This window comes from Tursiops truncatus, chromosome 1 (genome assembly GCF_011762595.2).
Source record: "Tursiops truncatus isolate mTurTru1 chromosome 1, mTurTru1.mat.Y, whole genome shotgun sequence".
In the NCBI taxonomy this organism is placed as follows: domain Eukaryota; kingdom Metazoa; phylum Chordata; class Mammalia; order Artiodactyla; family Delphinidae; genus Tursiops; species Tursiops truncatus.
Window position 1 is genome coordinate 164,631,265 of NC_047034.1, and position 21,076 is coordinate 164,652,340.

Consider the following 21,076-nt stretch of genomic DNA (forward strand, 5'->3'; position numbering starts at 1 on the left):
CTTTTTCTAATGAAGTTAACTTCATAATTCTCATAGGTTTGAATTACAGATTATTTATATATTCATTATTCATGCATATATTCATTTATTCTAATTATTAAGTATCTACCATGTGTCAGGAATTGTACTAAGTACTGGGGTTGTTATGATCAACACATAGAAGCATGCTTACTAGAGATCTGTTTTAATGAACAGGTAAAAATCAAAGACTTGCAATCAGCATATCCTTTATTCATATGGAAACAGATGCTGTTACAATTCTTAAGAAAAACAGTGTTCTCTAAAGCAGGTTAAACATGCCCTATTCTCCTCCTCCAAGACAATTAAATTTGTACTATTAATTTAATGCATACAATACTATGGTTACAAGAGACCACTCACCTCAATCTCTCATTTTGCCTAAAAGGAAATAATATTCCAGAAAGCTTACATATTTGGCCCCAAAATCACTGGACTAGTTAAAAGTATTGTCAAACTGAAACTCACATCTCCTGTCCCAGGTCCAGTGTTGTTTTGTTTTTGTTTTATTAAAGATCAAGTTCTAAAAGATAAATCAAATGCTAAACTGGTAGGTCCAAAATCAGCTGTCAACTTTTTTTTTGCATTCCCCCCAAACATTGGATTTTAATAATTCATTATTAGTAGTTTTAGCAAACTGCTTGATAAAGCAATACTTTTCAATTATTATGAGCATTCACTTAAACATTTAACAAAAGGAAGGCAAATAATTAATAAAAGGCTATGTGTCAACAACAGAATAGACATGCGCATCCAGGGTAGACTTTCAGATCAGTCCTTTATCACATCCTGTGTTACATCACTGACTATTATTAATGGTAGACTAGCTAAGAATACTTCCATCCTTTAAGAAAGATCTCAAACATTTTCTCCTTCCTTGTGTTAATGAAAGAATAAAGTGTGGTTACACAGTCTATTAAATTATCCCTGTAAACTCAAGTTTCGTTATATTTCTCTTTAAAAAACAAAAAAAAGGCGGGCTTCCCTGGTGGTGCAGTGGTTGAGAGTCTGCCTGCCTGTGCGTCCGGAGCCTGTGCTCCAGAACGGGAGAGGCCGCAACAGTGAGAGGCCCGCGTGCCACACACAAAAAAAAAAAAAAAAAAAGCCTTAACAATAGTTTATAGAACTCTTCTCCAAAATTATCTAGCTTCCTCTATCCTTTTATCAGTAAGTTAGCCAAGTATACAAGCCTGTTTCAGTTAAAAACCCAAATTTCAAAGTTTTTTTGAAAGTTTTTTTTGGGCAAAGTAGTTCCTTCTTTCAAGCAAGGGGAACTGAAAAAAATATCCCTAGAAGAGAAGAAAGATAGTTTCTTCTTTAAAACCTATAGTTACCTAGACCAGCAAAAGTTCCTTGATTTTATCTTTTCATTAGTCTCTAAATTCTAAACAACTCTAGAATAGACAGTTGCCTGTATTTGTACTTGTCATGATTAAATCAGAAATGCTCACATAAAAACCCCTCTGTTCTCAGTATCATCAAATGCCAAAAACATGTTATTAGAAATGCTAGATTCTAGTCCACCAGCTTGTACAACTCTTCTGCCTTTTGTCCTCATCCTATCTGGAATCAAGAAGGCTTACAATCAGTGTGAGTAGGGTCAACTAAGGACCTGAAGACCTCCTTATCCTACAGAGAAAAGGCAGACAGTCCCTGGCTGCCCTAGAACAGAAGAAAGGAAGAAGAATGTATGTGGTGGTCCCAGAAACACTTCCTCCTCTCATCCTCTAGAAGCAATTCTGCATGACAGAGAATATGCTGTTTGATCCGCATTTCACATTATGTGTTACAGAGCCCACTAAGGGCAAGGTACTCCCAATCCAAACATGCTGTTCCAATGCATATAAATAAAAACTCAACAGAAGTTAAACCTCATCTACTTTTAAAAAAGGATTCATTAAATTAAGTTTGAAAAACACCTTCAGTCCCACTTGGTCATCACAGTAGAACAAACTACCTTTGCTTTCTATATTACCCTTCCTCTAAACTTGAGCTAGCCTTCAATTTTGTACTCACTAAAGCACAATTACAATTAAAGACTCACATTTTACCTTTTATAAAAGTCAAACATAGGTTTTTGTTTTTACTTGGCTTTGAAAGTAAGTATGCCAGCTCTGCCACCATGAACTGTGAAATCTTGGACAAATTATTTGGATTACTCATCTTCAGTTTTTTCATAAAGTCTTTGAGAGAATTGAGAGAATCCACAAAATAATCCACAATGCACAGTGCATGGCACATAATCAGCACTTGAATGTTAGTTAATAATAGCAGAGGCATTAGTAACATCAAAAATACTCCCTTCTATATAAAGTAAAATTTTAAACTTTATTTAGGAACTCTTCAGAATATAAACTTCAACATAAAAACAAGGAAAATTAACCACAGAGAGAATTTAGTGGATTATGAACCCTTTATAACAGAAAGATCTCCAAATTTTAAATTAAATTATTTAAACCAAAAGAAAAGATCATTCCTGGTTAGAGTATCTCTATGAATATGCCCAAATGAAATGAAGCTAAATTTTCTCTATATGAAAAGCAAAATGAGGGAATTCCCTGGCGGTCCAGTGGTTAGGACTCCACGCTCTCAATGCCAAGGGCCCGGGTTCAGTCCCTGGCTGGGAAACTAAGATCCCACAAGCCACACGGCACAGCCAAAAAAAAAAAAAAGAAAATAAAAGCAATGTGAAAATGTTTATTTTCAAGGTCCAATTCAAAAAGCTATGGTGTCTTACAGAGTACTGGATGCCAAAAAAATTGAATATTTTGATATTAGTTCTACTACTTCTGTTAATATTTATTCCCTCTGAGAAAAATAAGAAAGAATAATGAAAATTATTTTTGTTGCTGTTATTGCTGCTATTGTTGAAGCAGAAGGCTAGAAGAGAATATGAGAAAATGCCCATTTTACTGAAATGGTAATATAATGTTATCAGCATACTGATTTCAAAAACGTAAATATCCTTGGAAGGATTTACACAACAAACATTTTAGACAATGCTTTAAAACAACATACAACTTCCTTCACAGAGAATGAATGTCATTCAAACTGTTTCTCTATTTTTTTTTTTTTTTTTTTGCGGTACGCGGGCCTCTCAATGTTGTGGCCTCTCCCGTTGCAGAGCACAGGCTCCGGACGCGCAGGCTCAGCGGCCATGGCTCACGGGCCCAGCCGCTCCGCGGCATGTGGGATCTTCCCGGACCAGGGCATGAACCCGTGTCCCCTGCATCGGCAGGCAGACTCTCAACCACTGCGCCACCAGGGAAGCCCTGTTTCTCTATTTATAATTTAATGTTGATACAATGATCATCAGTTATGAGAGGACGATCACTTCCATTAGTGTCTGAGGATAAGATGGCAAATATGGACCTTTCCTTAGAGCTGACAGACTTTAAGAATAAAAAGGGTAAAATATACATACATACATAAAAAGAGTAAAAGAGATCCAGTAGGTTCTATGATGCAAAACAATATCTGAAAAGTTATTTCTACTAAGCTGAATGCATGTTCATAATAGTTCCTTACTTATGTGTATACAGCTTCAATTTATATTTTTACAAGGATTCTAGTTTCAATTTATCAGTATTCTAACTATATACATGGTCTGGAGGAAAAGACAAATATGGTTTTATTAATGTTGGTCTAGAGAAACTTTACTAGGGATGGAAGGAAGGTTAGGACTCCTGGACAGTAGAGATAAAAAAGTTTTGAGGCTTACATATGGCTGAGTCACTTCACTGTACAGCAGAAACTAGCACAACATTGTGAAGCAACTACACCCAAAAAAATAAAAATTCAAACAAAAAAGAAGTTTGAGGGTCTTAGAAAGACAGGAAGGAAGGCAGAGAATAAGCTTTAGAATACACGATTAAGAAAATGAATATTGGGGCTTCCCTGGTGGCGCAGTGGTTGAGAATCTGCCTGCTAATGCAGGGGACACGGGTTCGAGCCCTGGTCTGGAAAGATCCCACATGCCGCAGAGCAACTAGGCCACATGCCGTGGAGCAACTAGGCTCGTGAGCCACAACTACTGAGCCTGCGCATCTGGAGCCCATGCTCCGCAACAAAAGAGGCCGTGATAGTCAGAGGCCCGCGCACCGCAATGAAGAGTGGCCCCTGCTTGCCACAACTAGAGAAAGCCCTCGCACAGAAACGAAGTCCCAACACAGCAAAAATAAATAAATTAATTAAAAACAAAAGTACCAATGCCACCGTGGATGTGAGGATTAAATTAGTCAATGCTTTAAAAAAATAAAAGAAAATGAATTTTAAGCTTAGTATAAGATTGCTAAACAGAGGGCAATTCTGTTCACAACTGAAGATGGGCTAGTTGTAGACAGAGGTGTCATTATTCATATGTCTCCTGGCAGCCTTCCTGCCTACCATCCCCAACCCTGCATGCTATGCTCCAGCCACAGCTTTAGGTCCCCCAAAGAAACACTATTTATTCAAAATTATTTTTCTGCTTGGAACGTGTCATCCCTTCATTCACCTGCTAAAGGCCACATTTTTTGTTTTTCAGTTAAAGCTCAGTTCAAGTGTTATCTCTTTCTATAAAGCCTTTTCTGATTCTACTCACTCTCCCACGGCACCACTATCTCTTCATACGTATTTGACTGCACTTCTTGAGAGCAGGAGCTATCTTATTAACTATTACATCCATAGGGCTTTGTTGCCCAGTAACCGTTTGCAGGATAAACTAATGAATGAAGGAATGAATACTGATTAACTATTATTTTAGAACTCTCTGACCCATTAATCCCAATTCAGGGAAATTTATCTGTATATATGGAGGGTGAAAAACAACTAACAAGAAAAGGTTTGGGCCAGAAGAAACATTCCAGTTTTCAGGATAATGAAACTGGAAAAGCCTAAAAGAAACCAATGATGCTTTGAATCTATGCCAAGATTACATTATGATGAATAGTTGCAATTTAGGTAACTGTCATTACAGTACATCTATTCCTCAACTACACCTCACAATATAGTAAATAGTTGAGTACGTTAAAATCATTAACCATGTGGGCTAATATGTAAGACTGCGGGATCCAGAATACCTCAAAGAAATACATAAATAAAAATGGAATCCCAGGGACACAATCTAAAAAGTTAATTCCCTTGGGTGGTAGCTTCAGAAAGTTACCTTTAAAATGGCCTGATAGGAAATCTCCCAGCAACCTGTACCACACTCCTGCTTAGATATTCTGGCTGGGTTCAGTTCAGTCTTTCCCCATCTTTTCTTCTCCCTAAACTTCTCTCTCATTTTGGGACCTCAAATAACCAGTCTTTCCTGACCTATCTCATGTGTCTCAAACCTACTTTCACAAGGTATTCTATAGCTTAATCAGATTCCTACCTTTCTTAGTGTGGCTTACTGGCCTACCTGGCAGCCAATTCTGTCATTTGTGTAGCACTATAATGTATGAAGAGAAGTGCTAGTCATTCCAACTTAATGCTGTGACAATTTAACTCAAGTACAATCAGGAGAAATGTCTCTAACGGCCAGATAAGACAAACTTTAAAGAGATGGCAATATTTCCATGCATATTTTCTTCAATACTCACTTGGGGGGGCATAAGACTTCTTCAAGAAATTCTTCAATCTTATTTACATCCGTTTTGACCTCATTGTTGAAAGTTATAAATGGTGGGTGGGTCCCCGGAGCCAAGTTCTGCAGGTCTGCAGGCTTCCTGTTAGACAAAATAGTGGTCAAAATCAGGTCATTTTTTACTCTAACTGAGAAGCAACAATACTTTACATTCTCAGAGTGATTCTAAATTTTAAAATATATAAAAATGAATAAGAAATAGTATTTTTTCCACTAAGTATAACAGCCACAATAGTACTCTAGTAAGAAGCAAACATCCACAAAGCACATAATTTAGGATAAAAAAATTAAAAGTCTTTGATTTTAACCAAAGACAAAGTTCTTCATTCTCATTCCAAATGTAACTGAGGTACTTATTAGAAATGGAGGTGGAATGAGGGGAAGAAGACTTGGGAAAGTCAGTCTCTAGTCTCAACTCTGGCACCAACTCACTGTGTAAAGACGGGCAAACTATAACTTCTCTACTTCTCTAGGCCTTCCTTTTCTTTTCTGTTTTTTAATAAGGAAGAAAAGCAGCTGATTCCTACAGTCCTTTTCCATAAGATTTCAAATTCAAATGCTACTTCTCCATTTTCCTATAAGTCCAGACTTAACAATGAAAAAGATTATGAGATTTGACTATCTAATATCAAAATTACTTCAATATATAAAAAATAGCATAAACAAAGGTAAAAAGCAACATAGAATGGAAAAGATAGTATAGTAAATAAGAAGGATTTTGTCCAAATTCATCAAAAATTCAAGTAGGTATGGGTGAAAATAAATTGATAAGCAATAGATAAGTGAACGCGTGGAAAAGTGTCCGAGAACCCAATCATCAAAGAAATTCAAAATTAAATAATGAAGAAATTTTCCTCCTATGAATTAGGAGAAACTGAAAATACACAGAACACTGATAAAAATGGTGAAACTGTATGCTACCCTATTAAAAAGCAAAATGGCTCACCTAAGCCTACCAATGAATCCTAGAGTCAATAACATGACAGATATGGTGTGCATCCTAATGATAAAATATGAGGCATACATCACCACCTATGAAATATTCTTACCAAATAAGTCAAACCTGACTCTAAAATTAAGTCTCCTTGGGCAGCTGTCTCTAAAATTGTGATCTAGGGGACCCTTTCATCAGATGGTCCATGAGGTCAAAACCATTCGCATAATACTGACATCGTTTAACTTTTCCACTCTCATTCTCTCATGCCTGTACAGTGGAGTTTCCCATAGGCTACTTGGTGTGTGTCATCACAAGGTAATATATACAGAAGCAGATATGAGAATCTGTCTTCTGTCAAGGCAGACATTAGATAGGTACAAAAATATAAAACAATGCCACTCTTCTCACTAATTTTGTTTTGGAAAATACAGATATTTTTAATTCTTAAAAAATTTTGTAATAACAATGAGTTCATGATTGTTTTACTTAAATGAATTAGTAAATATTTTAAATTTCTCAGTTTTGATTTCTAATATAGTAAAATCAATAATAACTGAAAGCTCTTTGAGGTCCTCAATAATTTAAGTGTATAAACGGGTCCTGGGACCAAAAAGTTCATTTACAGGAAACACAAGGAGTTACAGAACAAAGTTAAATGATACCACAAGGAAGCAATCAGCCAACTCCAGAATTTGGGGCAGTGTACAGTTCAACTAATTAGATTTCTACCAGTCAATGGCATGGGGACAAAAAGCCACAAATGGGAGTTTGAAGGGATTGTTGTGGATTAAGAAAAATTTAAGAGACATAACAACCAAATATGAATAGAATTCGTTTGAATCCTAATTTGAACAAACCAGCCAAAGATATGATATTTTGGAGACAACTGGGGAAACTGGATTGTATACTGGGAACTAGATGTTATAATGGCATTGTGGATAGTTAAGGACCTGTCATTATTGTTTGGAGATGTACACTGAAATGAGTAGAGGTGAAATGACAGGATTCCTGGGATGTGCTTTAAAATATTTCAGGGAAAAAAAGAAAAGAAAAGAAAGAACAAGAAGCAAAAAGGGGACAAAGCAACTGGGAGCAAAATCTTAACAGAACTGAAGTTATGGGGAAGTTTATTCTTTCTGTGTATATGTTTGAATACTTTCATAATTAAAAAGATGAACTTAAAAAACTTAAACTTAAAAAAAAATTATAATATAATATATTGCTTCAAAGAACTTTTCCCCCTACTATAGACCTTCCTTCCTTCCATCCTTACCACAAATGCATGGAATTTGAATAAATAAAGGATATCTTTAAATGTATCATGAAGGTGAAATACTTTGTCATTAAAAAGAATTTTTAAAATAGAGTGTACCCTAAAATCTATACTCAGCCCAGATTTTCAATTATGGTCTTATTCATATCAATTCTCTCTCTTTCTCCCTTTCTTTCCCTCCCATTGCCCTGCACACAGCCCCTTGTCTCTCAATTTAGGTTTGGAAAGTGCCTCATCTATTACTACATTCCAATCAAATATATAAAGACTTATTAATTATCCAATTAGTCCAAATGTTCTAACTCAGAGCCTCCCTCTACTCAAGTTCTAGAGCCTATCTCCTTCCCAAGCCAAAGAAAAATAAGACTATCTATCAACTGCTACAAAAACCTCAGCTCCCAAAGAGAACTTTTTAAAGTCAAAATCTGATTTGATTTTCAACTCTTGATTCTTTTACTGAGCATTCCTTCGTTGAACAAGGTAAAGTTGAGCACGAAATGATTGGAATACATGAAACTTGAGTAAGTCTTCCAGATGCACATTTATTTAAGTAGTGAGGTATGCCTATAAGGTTTCAGTAACTTTTATAAGTATTCAGCTCCAAGTCAGAACTAATCCTGTTCTGTTTTTCATTTCACTGTTTTTCTCTCCCTGCCTCTGGCCATACCATGCGGCTTGCAGGATCTTAGTTCCCTGATCGGGGACTGAACCTGGGCCCTCAGCAAGGAAAGTGCGCAGTTCTAACCACTGGACTGCCAGGGAATTCCACATTTCATTGGTTTCTTTTCGTTATTCCTTCTTACTCATCATCTTAACCACCTGTTCTTTGATCACTAAAGGGTCCAGCATGCCCAAGACCACAGTCATCTCTAATCTTCAAGTCACCCACTCATGTTCTCACTCAGACTCACATTTGTTCCCACTTATAATTTACTTCCTGCTCAACTCAGGAAGACCTTGTACATAATCAAGAGTCTAGAAGTCCTAACAGTTTAGGGTTTATATATTTATTTTCTAATCCTAACACTTTAAAGTTTAAAAAGGTAGCACAAAGGTAAGCAAGAACAACAGTATCTTACCACAGCAAGTAGGGCTAATAAAACTCTATAAAGTACACAAGAGAAAGAGAATACACACATTTCCCATCAACGCCGGTGATGAGTAAGAATGTTCTTTAATCTCATCATACACAAACTGTGATCACCTGGAAGACACTTTTCTCATTCCAAAGTTATAAAATATATTCACCAACATTTTTATGACTAACAAACTGTCCATTAATGCCTAAATATAAGGTAATAATTTTTTCATGAACAGGGTGGATTTAGGTAAGGGAGAAGAAAGAAATCAATGCTTTAAAATAACCCATAAGGGAGGGCAGCAAAATAAATAGCAGCTATTACTTCTATAATAAATTATGACAGCTTTCAAGATCTCAAAACAAAAGTATTTATTAGAGGAGGGATAAAGTTAGCATGGTAGAGAAGAACCAAAGACCGAATAAAAAAGGACCTGGTTAAAGTCCCAAATTGAACAGTTCTGCCATTCACCAGCTATGTGACTACGTAAATCACAACCTCTTTGGGTCTAGATTTCCTCATTTGTACTATGGATATAAGACTGGCTCTGCCTGTAAAGATCAAATCAAATAATGGGTGTGACAGTGAACTAAACTTTATGCAAGTGATGAAATTGCAGTTTTAAACTCTATTTGAGTCTGATGGTTCAAAACTGGTTATCTAGCATTAACTGGTAATAAGAAATCTGATTAATATAGAGATATGTAAGTAAAGTGAAACCAGGCGTATGTTTACCAATTTTCCTTAATATTAATGACTAGCGAATAGTCTTTCTTGTTTCTGCTAAAAGGCTATAAAGATTTTTTTTTATAGATGATAAAACTATTTTCAGGATTAACTGCTGAGATAAAGCACAATCATGTTAGGTCCTTACTCCAAGTGAAAGTAAATTTGAGAAGAAACTTTAATGCCCCTAACAGATCAGTAGACGTCAAATAAATGGACAAGTTGTACGCACTGAAGTGACTCACTTAGAAGTTGTTATCAAGTCTGCAACCAGATAGAATCTAAGATTCTTCAACTTCAATTCCTCACTGGCACTCTAAGGTCTCAGGTGTTTCATCTGACCCACAAAGGCTCATTTTTACAGATGCTTCGCAGAAACTTAACATTTCAAGAACTGCAGTGTGAGAAAAATGAAACTGAATAAGCAATGGCTAAAATTTTCAGGGCATCTTTGGTTTTTTTCATAAAAGGTCTTCAATAAATATTCAAGAATTCATTCAAATGTTTCCCTTAAGTGATATCTAGGAAAAACAAAATGCATAGAATTCATGCCTTGAGATGAGAGCATGAATATTCTCCAATATTTTGGGGGCTGTTTATTTTCACCACTACTTACCAGAGTAAGTTTGTTTCTAGATGAAGAAAAGGAAATATATAAAGAGAAAAAACTAGGGGGGACCTTCAAGATGGCAGAAGAGTGAGACGTGGAGATCACCTTCCTCCCCACAAACACATCAAAAATACTTCTACAAGTGGAACAACTCCTAAAGAACACCCACTGAACGCTAGCAGAAGACCTCAGACTTCCCAAAAGGCAAGAAAATACCCACGTACCTGCGTAGGGCAAAAAAAAAGAAAAAACAGAGACAAAAGACTAGGGATGGGACCTGCACCTCTGGGACGGAGCTGTGAAGGAGGAAAACTCTCCACACCCTAGGAAGCCCCTTCACTGGTGGAAACAAGGGGTAGGCGGGGGGGGGGGGGAGCTTTGAAGCCACGGAGGAGAGCACAGCAACAGGGGTGCAAAGGGCAAAGCAGAGAGATTCCCGCACAGAGGATCGGTGCCAACCAGCTCTCACCAGCCTGAGAGGCTTGTCTGCTCACCCGCTGGGCCGGGCGGGGGCTGGGAGCTGAGGCTTGGGCTTCGGAGGTTGGATCCCAGGAAGAGGACTGGGGTTGGCTGCGTGAACACAGCCTGAAGGGGGCTAGTGTGCCACAGCTAGCCGGGAGGGAGTCCGGGAAAAAGTCTGGACCTGCCGAAGAGGCAAGAGACCATTGTTTCGAGGTGCGGAAGGAGAAGGGATTCCTTTCCCGTGTGCCCACAGTAGGCAGAGCACCACCTAAGTGAGCTCCAGAGACAGGCGCGAGCCATGGCTATCAGCTCGGACCCCTGGAGACGCGCATGAAATGCTAAGGCTGCTGCCACTGCCAACAAGAATCCTGTGTGCAAGCACAGGTCACTATCCATACCACAGCCCCCGGAGCCTGTGCAGCACGCCACTGCCAGGGTCCCGTGATCCAGGCACAACTTCCCTGGGAGAACACACGGTGCCTCAGGCTGTTGCAACATTACGCCGGCCTCTGCCGCCACAGGCTCGCCCTGCATTCCAATTATGACTACCGTACCCCTCCCTCTCCCTGGCACGAGTGAGCCAGAGCCCCCTAATAAGCCGCTGCTTTAACCCCCTCCTGTCTGGGCAGGGAACAGATGCCTGAGGGCAACCTACATGCAGAGGCGGGGCCAAAACCAAAGCTGAACCCCAGGAGCTGGGCAAACAAAGAGGAGAAAGGGAAATTTCTCCCTGCAGCCTCAGGAGCCGGGGATTAAATCCCCACAGTCAACCTGAGGTACCCTGCATCTGTGGAATACCTGAATGGACAACGCATCGTCCCAAAATTGAGGCGGTGGACTTTAGGAGCAACTGTAGACTTGGGGTTTGCTGTCTGTGACTGATTTGTTTCTGATATTTATGTTTATCTTAGTTTAGTTTTTAGCACTTGTTATCATTGGTGTATTTGTTTACTGGTTTGGTCGCTCTCTTCTTTTTTTTTAATTTTTTTTTAAGTTAATAATTTATTTTTCTTTCTTTTTTTCTCCCTTTTCTTCTGAGCTGTGTGGCTGACAGGATCTTGGTGCTCCAGCCTGGTATCAGGCCTGAGCCTCTGAGGTGTGAGAGCCGACTTCAGGAAACTGGACCAACAGAAACCTCCTGGCCCCACGTAGTCTCAATCTGCAAGAGCTCTCCCAGAGATCTCCATCACAATGCTAAGACCCAGCTCCACCCAACGGCCAGCAAGCTCCAGTGCTGGATGCCCCATGCCAAACAACTAGTAACACAGGAACGCAACCCCACCCATTAGCAGAGAGGCTGCCTAAATTAATACTAAGTTAACAGACACCTCAACACCAGACGCAGCCCTGCCCACCAGAGAGACAAGATCTAGCCCCACCCACCAGAACACAGGCACCAGTCCCCTCCACCAGGAAGCCTACACAAGCCACTGAAACAACCTCACCCACTGGGGGCGGACACCAAAAACAACGGGAACTACGCCTGCAGCCTGCGAAAAGGAGACCCCAAACAGAGTAAGTTAAACAAAATGAGAAGACAGAGAAATATGCAGCAGATGAAGGAGCAAGGTAAACACCCACCAGACCAAACAAATGAAGAGGAAATAGGCTACCTGAAAAAGAATTCAGAATAATGATAGTAAAAATGATGCAAAATCTTGGAAATAGAATGGAGAAAATACAAGAAACGTTTAACAAGGACCTAGAAGAACTAAAGAGCAAACAAACGATGAACAACACAATAAATGAAATTAAAATATCTCTAGAAAGAATCAATAGCAGAATAACTGAGGCAAAAGAACAATAAGTGACGTGGAAGATAAAACAGTGGAAATAACTACCGCAGAGCAGAATAAAGAAAAAAGAATGAAAAGAATTGAGGACAGTCTCAGAGACCTCTGGGATAACATTAAACGCACCAACATTCGAATTATAGGGGTCCCAGAAGAAGAAGAGAAAAAGAAAGGGACTGAGAAAATATGTGAAGAGATTATAGTTGAAAACTTCCCTAATATGGGAAAATAAATAGTCAATCAAGTCCAGGAAGCACAGAGAGTCCCATACAGGATAAATCCAAGGAGAAACATGCGAAGACACATATTAATCAAACTATCAAAAATTAAATACAAAGAAAAAATATTGGGCTTCCCTGGTGGCGCAGTGGTTGAGAGTCTGCCTGTCGATGCACGGGACACGGGTTCGAGCCCTGGTCTGGGAGGATCCCACATGCCATGGAGCAACTGGGCCTGTGAGCCACAACTACTGACCCTGCACATCTGGAGACTGTGCTCCACAACGAGAGGCCGCGATAGTGAGAGGCCCGCGCACTGCGATGAAGAGTGGCCCCTGCTCGCCGCAACTGGAGAAAGCCCTCACACAGAAACGAAGACCCAACACAGCCATAAATAAATAAATAAATAAATAAATTTTATAAAAGAAAAAAATATTAAAAGCAGCAAGGGAAAAGCAACAAATAACATACAAGGGAATCCCCATAAGGTTAACACATGATCTTTCAGCAGAAACTCTATAAGCCAGAAGGAAGTGGCAGGGCATATTTAAAGTGATGAAAGGGCAAAACCTACAACCAAGATTACTCTACCCGGCAAGGATCTCACTCAGATTTGACAGAGAAATTAAAAACTTTACAGACAAGCAAAACTTAAGAGAATTCAACATCACCAAACTAGCTTTACAACAAGTGCTGAAGGAACTTCTCTAGGCAGGAAACACAAGAGGAGAAAAAGACCTCCAAAAACAAACCCAAAACAATTAAGAAAATGGTAATAGGAACATACATATCGATAATTACCTTAAATGTAAATGGATTAAATGCTCCAACCAAAAGACACAGACTGGCTGAATGGATACAAAAACAAGACCTGTATATATGCTGTCTACAAGAGACCCACTTCAGACCTAGGGACACATACAGACTGAAAGTGAGGGGGTGGAAAAAGATATTCCATGCAAATGGAAATCAAAAGAAAGCTGGAGTAGCAATTCCCGTATCAGACAAAAATAGACTTTAAAATAAAGACTACTATAAGGGATCCATCCAAGAAGAAGATTGCAAATATTTATGCACCCAACATATAGGAGCACCTCAATACATAAGGCAAATGCTAACAGCCATAAAAGGGGAAATCAACAGCAACACAATAATAGTAGGGGACTTTAACACCCCACTTTCCCCAATGGACAGATCATCCAAAATGAAAATAAGGAAACACAAGCTTTAAATGACACATTAGACAAGATGGACTTAACTGATATTTATAGGATACTCCAACCAAAAACAATAGAATATACTTTCTTCTCAAGTGCTCATGGAACATTCTCCACAATAGATCATATCTTGGGTCACAAATCAAGCCTTGGTAAATTTAACAAAATTGAAATCGTATCAAGTATCTTTTCCGACCACAACACTACGAGACTAGATATCAGTTACAGGAAAAAAACTGTAAAAAATTCAAACACATGGAGGCTAAACAATACACTAGTAAATAACCAGGAGATAACTGAAGAAATCAAAGAGGAAATCAAAAAATACCTAGAAACAAATGACAATGAAAACATGATGACCCAAAACCTATGGGATGCAGCAAAAGCAGTTCTAAGAGGGACATTTATAGCAATACAATCCTACCTCAAAAAACAAGAAACATCTCAAATAAACAACCTAACCTTATACCGAAAGCAATTAGAGAAAGAAGGACAAAAAAAACCCCAAAGTTAGCAGAAGGAAAGAAATCATAAAGATCAAATCAGAAATAAATGAAAAAGAAATGAAGGAAACAACATCAAAGATCAATAAAACTAAAAGCTGGTTCTTTGAGAAGATAAACAAAATTGATAAACCATTAGCCAGACTCATCCAGAAAAAAAGGGAGAAGACTCAAATGAACAGAATTAGAAATGAAAAAGAAGTAACAGCTGACACTGCAGAAATACAAAGGATCATGAGAGATTACTACAAGCAGCTATATGCCAATAAAATGGACAACCTGGAAGAAATGGACAAATTCTTAGAAAAGCACAAGCTTCTGAGACTGAACCAGGAAGAAACAGAAAATATAAACAGACCAATCACAAGCAGTGAAATTGAAACTGTGATTAAAAATCTTCCAACAAACAAAAGCCCAGGACCAGATGGCTACACAGGCAAATTCTATCAAACATTTAGAGAAGAGCTAACACCTATCCTTCTCAAACTCTTCCAAAATATATAGCAGAGGGAGGAACACTCCCAAACTCATTCTACGAGGGCACCATCACCCTGATACCAAAACCAGACAAAGAGGTCACAAAAAAAGAAAACTAGAGGCCAATATCGCTGATGAACATAGATGCAAAAATCCTCAACAAAATACTAGCAAACAGAATCCAACAGCACATTAAAAGGATCATACACCACGATCAAGTGGGGTTTATCCTAGGAATGCAAGGACGCTTCAATATACACAAATCAATCAATGTGATACACCATATTAACAAGTTGAAAGATTAAAACCACATGATCATCTCAACAGATGAAGAAAAAGCTTTCAGCAAAATTCAACACCCATTTATGATAAAAACTCTCCAGAAAGTAGGCATAGAGGGAAGCTACCTCAACATAATATAGGCCATATATGACAAACCCACAGCCAACATCATTCTCAATGGTGAAAAACCGAAAGCATTTCCACTAAGATTAGGAACAAGACAAGATTGCCTACTCTCACCACTATTATTCAACATAGTTTTGGAAGTTTTAGCTACAGCAGTCAGAGAAGAAAAAGAAATAAAAGGAAACCAAATCAGAAAAGAAGAATTAAAACTGTCACTGTTTGCAGATAACATGATACTATACACAAAGAATCCTAAAGATGCTACCAGAAAACTACTAGAGCTAATCAATGAATCTGGTAAAGTAGCAAGATACAAAATTAATGCACAGAAATCTCTTGCATTCCTATACACTAACAACGAAAAATCTGAAAGAGAAATTAAGGAAACACTCCCATTTACCATTGCAACAAAAAGAATAAAATACCTAGGGATAAACCTACCTAAGGAGACAAAAGACCTGTATGCAGAAAACTATAAGACAATGATGAAAGAAATTAAACATGATACAAACAGATGGAGAGATATACCATGTTCTTGGATTGGAAGAATCAACATTGTGAAAATGACTATACTACAAAAAGCAATCTACAGATTCAATGCAATCCCTATCAAACTAGCAATGGCATTTTTCACAGAACTAGAACAAAAAATTTCACAATTTGTATGGAAACACAAAAGACCCCGAATAGCCAAAGCAATCTGGAGAAAGAAAAACGGAGCTGGAGGCATCAGGCTCCCTGACTTCAGACTATACTACAGAGCTACAGTAATCAAGACAATATGGTGCTGACACAAAAACAGAAATACAGATCAATGGAATGGGATAGAAAGCCCAGACATAAACCCACACACGTATGGTCACCTTACTTTTGATAAAGGAGGCAAGACTATACAATGGAGAAAAGACAGCCTCTTCAATAAGTGGTGTTGAGAAAACTGGACAGCTACATGTGAAAGAATGAAATCAGAACACTCCCTAACACCATACACAAAAATAAACTCAAAATGGATTAAAGACCTAAATGTAAGGCCAGACACTATCAAACTCTTAGAGGAAAACATAGGCAGAACACTCTATGATATAAATCACAGCAAAATCCTTTTTGACCCACCTCCTAGAGAAATGGAAATAAAAACAAAAATAAACAAATGGGACCTAATGAAACTTAAAAGCTTTTGCACAGCAAAGGAAACCAGAAACAAGACGAAAATAGGAGAAAATATTTGCAAACAAAGCAACTGACAAAGGATTAATCTCCAAAATACATAAGCAGCTCATGCAGCACAATTTCAAAAAAACAAACAACCCAGTCCAAAAATGGGCAGAAGACCTAAACAGACATTTCTCTGTCGAAGATATACAGATTGCCAACAAACACATGAAAGGATGTTCAACATCACTAATCATTAAAGAAATGCAAATCAAAACTACAATGAGGTATCACCTCACACTGGCCAGAATGGCCATCATCAAAAAATCTACAACCAATAAACGCTGGAGAGGGTGTGGAGGAAAGAGAATCCTCTTGCACTGTTGGTGGGAATGTAAATTGACACAGCTCCCATGGAGAACAGTATGGAGGTTCCTTAAAAAACTAAAAATAGAGCTACCATATGACCCAGCAATCCCACTACTGGGCATATACCCTGAGAAAAGCATAATTCAAAAAGAGTCATGTACCACAATGTTCATTGCAGCACTATTTACAATAGCCAAGACATGGAAGCAACCTAAATGTCTATCAAGAGATGAATGGATAAAGAAGATGTGGCACATATATACAACGGATTATTACTCAGCCATAAAAAGAAACAAAATTGAGTTATCTATAGTGAGGTGGATGGACCTAGAGACTGTCATACAGAGTGAAGTAAGTCAGAAAGAGAAAAACAAATACCGTACGCTAACACATATATAGGGAATCTAAAAAAAAAAAAAAATGGTTCTGATGAACCTAGGGGCAGGGCAGGAAAGGAATAAAGACACAGATGTAGAGAATGGACTTGAGGACATGGGAAGGGGCAAGGGTAAGCTGGGATGAAGTGAGAGAGTAGCACTGACATATATACACTACCAAATGTAAAACAGATAGCTAGTGGGAAGCAGCTGCATAGTACAGGGAGATCAGCTCAGTGCTTTGTGACCACCTAGAGAGGTGGGATAGGGAGGGTGGGAGGGAGACGCAAGAGGGAGGGGATATGGGGATATATGTATACATATAGATGATTCACTTTGTTATACAGCAGAAACTAACACAACATTGTAAAGCAACTATACTCCAATGAAGATGTTTAAAATTTTTTTTAATTTTAAAAAAATTAAAAAACTGGATGGTGAATACTCATCAAAAAAAAAAGAAAAAACTAAAATAAGATACAGAAAGAAAGGGAAAGACAGGAATGAAAAGGAGACATCTTATAGGAGCTAATACTTTAAGCAACTTAAGTGGTTTAATTGCAATTAAAATTTAATTCAGCACAAACAATTGGAGGCCCTCGGGCTGGTGGCTCGGTTCCAGCTGCTTGGTATAAAATGAGTACAGCACAGCCACAGGACTCTGGAGCTGGTCCTTAAAAATGACCTACTGTAACTAGTTGACTCACTAAATGGAGAGAAAAAAATACGAAGTATGTAGACTTACACGTTAATTGAGTTCCCTTTTAAAACTTTAAAGGTGTTGATTTTCAAGGCATAGAATTATTTCATACAAATCAAGAGAATGCTGGACACCAGATGGCAAATAAGCAAAAAAAGGTAACAACACAAATCTTTGGTTTCAGATCACTTTACTCCTATTAATTATCCTTCACTAGATTTGCTATATTCTGACTAATACTAAAGTCACTAACTGAATGACTGAACTGTGAACATCAAACCACACACACCAAGGTCCCAGTTACTAACTATTTTGTCTGTGTGTCCTGTTCAACCAGTTAAAGGATTTTATTTATTGTGATTAAATGTGGTATACTGCTGATCTCTGTCTACTTTAATGTCAACTTGTGGAGCAATCATTTTAGAACAAAATAGCACCCATGGAAAGGTATCAAATTCAGCTTTTATAATACTCAACAGATTTTATTTATAGTTTATAAGCAGAGTTTATACTGACAACAGGTTTAGAAAATCTTTCACTAACAATCCATTTTTCTATTTCAGCTCTTAGTGGCCCCAACAGGATTTTTCATCTTTGAAATTATCTTGAAAAAGAACATAAAGACATGTGGCAGTGGCAGTGAAATTCTGTCCGTCTCTGTCTCTATCTCTCTCTGTCTCTATCTCTCTCTGTCTCTCTCTCACACACGCACACACAGGGTATGTATACATGTGATTCAAAATGCATTCATGAGACCCATATCTTGAATTGTAGGACCATTCTAACAAGGTCTTCACATAGCCCAAGTCAACTTTACAAAGGGGAAGAACAGAGTCTGTACTTTCTTGACTGACCAGCAGCAGGAAATGATTTCTCTAAAAGGCTGGCCTGTTCCACTCCACTTAGTCTCTCTGTATGTGTTATTCATGCTGCTGTGTACTGAAGATGTACCTGGAACTCAAAACTGATCTCTCAACTTGCTGAAGACTATTTTCAGAAGGGTAGAACCACAGAGACATGATAATGAAAGCAAATTACCTGAAGAATCTATTTGGAAATCAGATTTTGTTCTGAGTTTATAACTCCTTTTAAGATATACAGAACTATCAGTTTTATAGTTCTGCTGTAACATTTTAAACTATAACAAAATTGTTAAAGTTTAAACTATTATAATAATAATGCAAAACCTTATGCCATGATCATGGCAATTTACTTGTGGGTCTGACTCATACAATGTTACAAATGGTATGCTGACTTCTGAAGCAGAAATAACTGGTGACACCACAAAGGATGAGACAGTTTCAATGTTTAAGGTGGGAATGGGAAAAATGAAAACAAATATTTCCCAGACTTTTAAAGTGGTCTTCTCCAATTTATCTATTTTCTCAGAGAATGTCATGGAGGAGGAATTTTATTCACTGGTAATATAGCAGATATCACTGCTTTTACAATAAAAAGCTTATTTCTTAAAGTTATCATTTCCACTCTCATTTCCCAAAACCAGAAGCGTTTACCGGAACAACTCTATGGCCACACTCAGCTATATCCAAGTCAGTGTCTCAGTGTGTATATGTATGTGTGCCTGTCACTCTCTCTTATTACTGTTCTCACGCTTCCTTCTTTCTCTTCCCCCAGCCTACCTCTCAGGCTTATCTGTGCTCTAATGATGCTGATCTCTGATTTAAGAACTTCTGAGCATAATGAAGATAATGGAAGTCTTCAAATAAAGTTCTTGATCACTGCCATGAACCTGTCAGCCACAAAGGCCCTGTAACACCAGTGTGATAAAAATAATAAATTCTATTCAATAATAGGTCTGAAAATGGTCTGATAACAGTAGTAAAAAGTACCCTGAACAGTGTTTAGCACGTAATAGACAATGAAGAAATGTTAGTTTATTTTTCCCTTCTTTCTTACTGAGATTAAAAATGAGGTAACTGACCTCCAAGAAGATGAGACAGCTTGCCCAGCGAAATCAGAGACAGGGCTCGCTCCACACAGAACCAGGTCTCTACCCCTAACACTTTCTGCTATGCCATGGCTGCTCCCCTTTTGATGACACATGATAACATCCTGAAATGTGTCCCATATTTTAATATTTTCACTTATATTTACCTGAAGCTTTTGTTCAAATGGCAGTTGATATAAACCTGAATTCCTAAAGCCTGGGAACTATTTTTTTTTAATCTGAAAGTTCTGTAACACGACTGCAGCATAAACAAAAAATTAGGTTTAGAAATTACTCCCACAAAAGTATGAAGGCAGCACTCGCAGGAAGCAATGGGAGGTTGTTCTAAGCCTCACAGGGGCATATGCATACCACCAGCATAGTCACTAACACCGACTGAGCTTCAAAGAGAACGTGTTACACAGTGCCAGAACTAGAAACTGGCTTGTTCTTATGGATGAAATGTCATTTAACAATAATTTTTTCAGAGCAGAGAGTGGGCTTCTAAAAAGCTCTCAGTAGAGTTCTATTGCTCTCCACCAGTTTGTTCTGGGATCAGTACATTTCACCAAGAAATTAGGCAATTATCAGGAAAAGCAGGAAAATAAGCACTATAGGCACCAAATCTTTCTCCCCCACAGCTTTCTAAAAACAATCATATTTAAAGTTTTAAAGTTAAGAATATATTATGAAAGGTACTTTTTACTACAGCGTGTTTTAGTCCTCTGTGACAACTTTATTTTATTTATACTGGTTTTTTTTTTGAGCCAACGTTCACTCTCTTGGGGTACCTTCTCTTTGAAATCTTACTTAAGACTATATATATAAGCATGTAAACTCATAGAAAAGGTCTGGAAGGATGGTAAAGAGCAAACCTAAATGCAGTTATCTCTGTGAAGGGGAACCTGATGACCAAGGTTAGGGATGAAGGGGACTCATTATCATGTACTACTTGTACACTTTTAATTGACCTTAAGAAGGATTTTTTTATATGTACTGTAGACCTAAGACTTTTAAAGAAAGCTAAAGAATATAGGCTCCAGTATTAAGTGTTCTCTGTAGATTTTACACAAAGCTCTAGGAAATAAACACACGTCTTCTTTGAGTAGCAAATTTTCTAATTAGGAGGCCCTGAATCTTTCATCCTACTTCCCATGTGTCACCTTTTACATGTAGGGCACATTACTCCTAAACATAT

General features: G+C 38.0%; 1 protein-coding gene across 1 annotated transcript in view; it reads right to left on the reverse strand.

Annotated features, from left to right (window-relative positions):
* The window catches only part of CLIC4 (chloride intracellular channel 4), an 86,092-nt gene that overhangs the window by 20,776 nt on the left and 44,240 nt on the right, over window positions 1-21,076 (reverse strand). Inside the window, exon 3 of the mRNA XM_019938462.2 lies at window positions 5,586-5,711. Coding sequence (XP_019794021.1) covers window positions 5,586-5,711 — 126 coding nt within the window. The remainder of the gene's footprint in view (window positions 1-5,585; window positions 5,712-21,076) is intronic.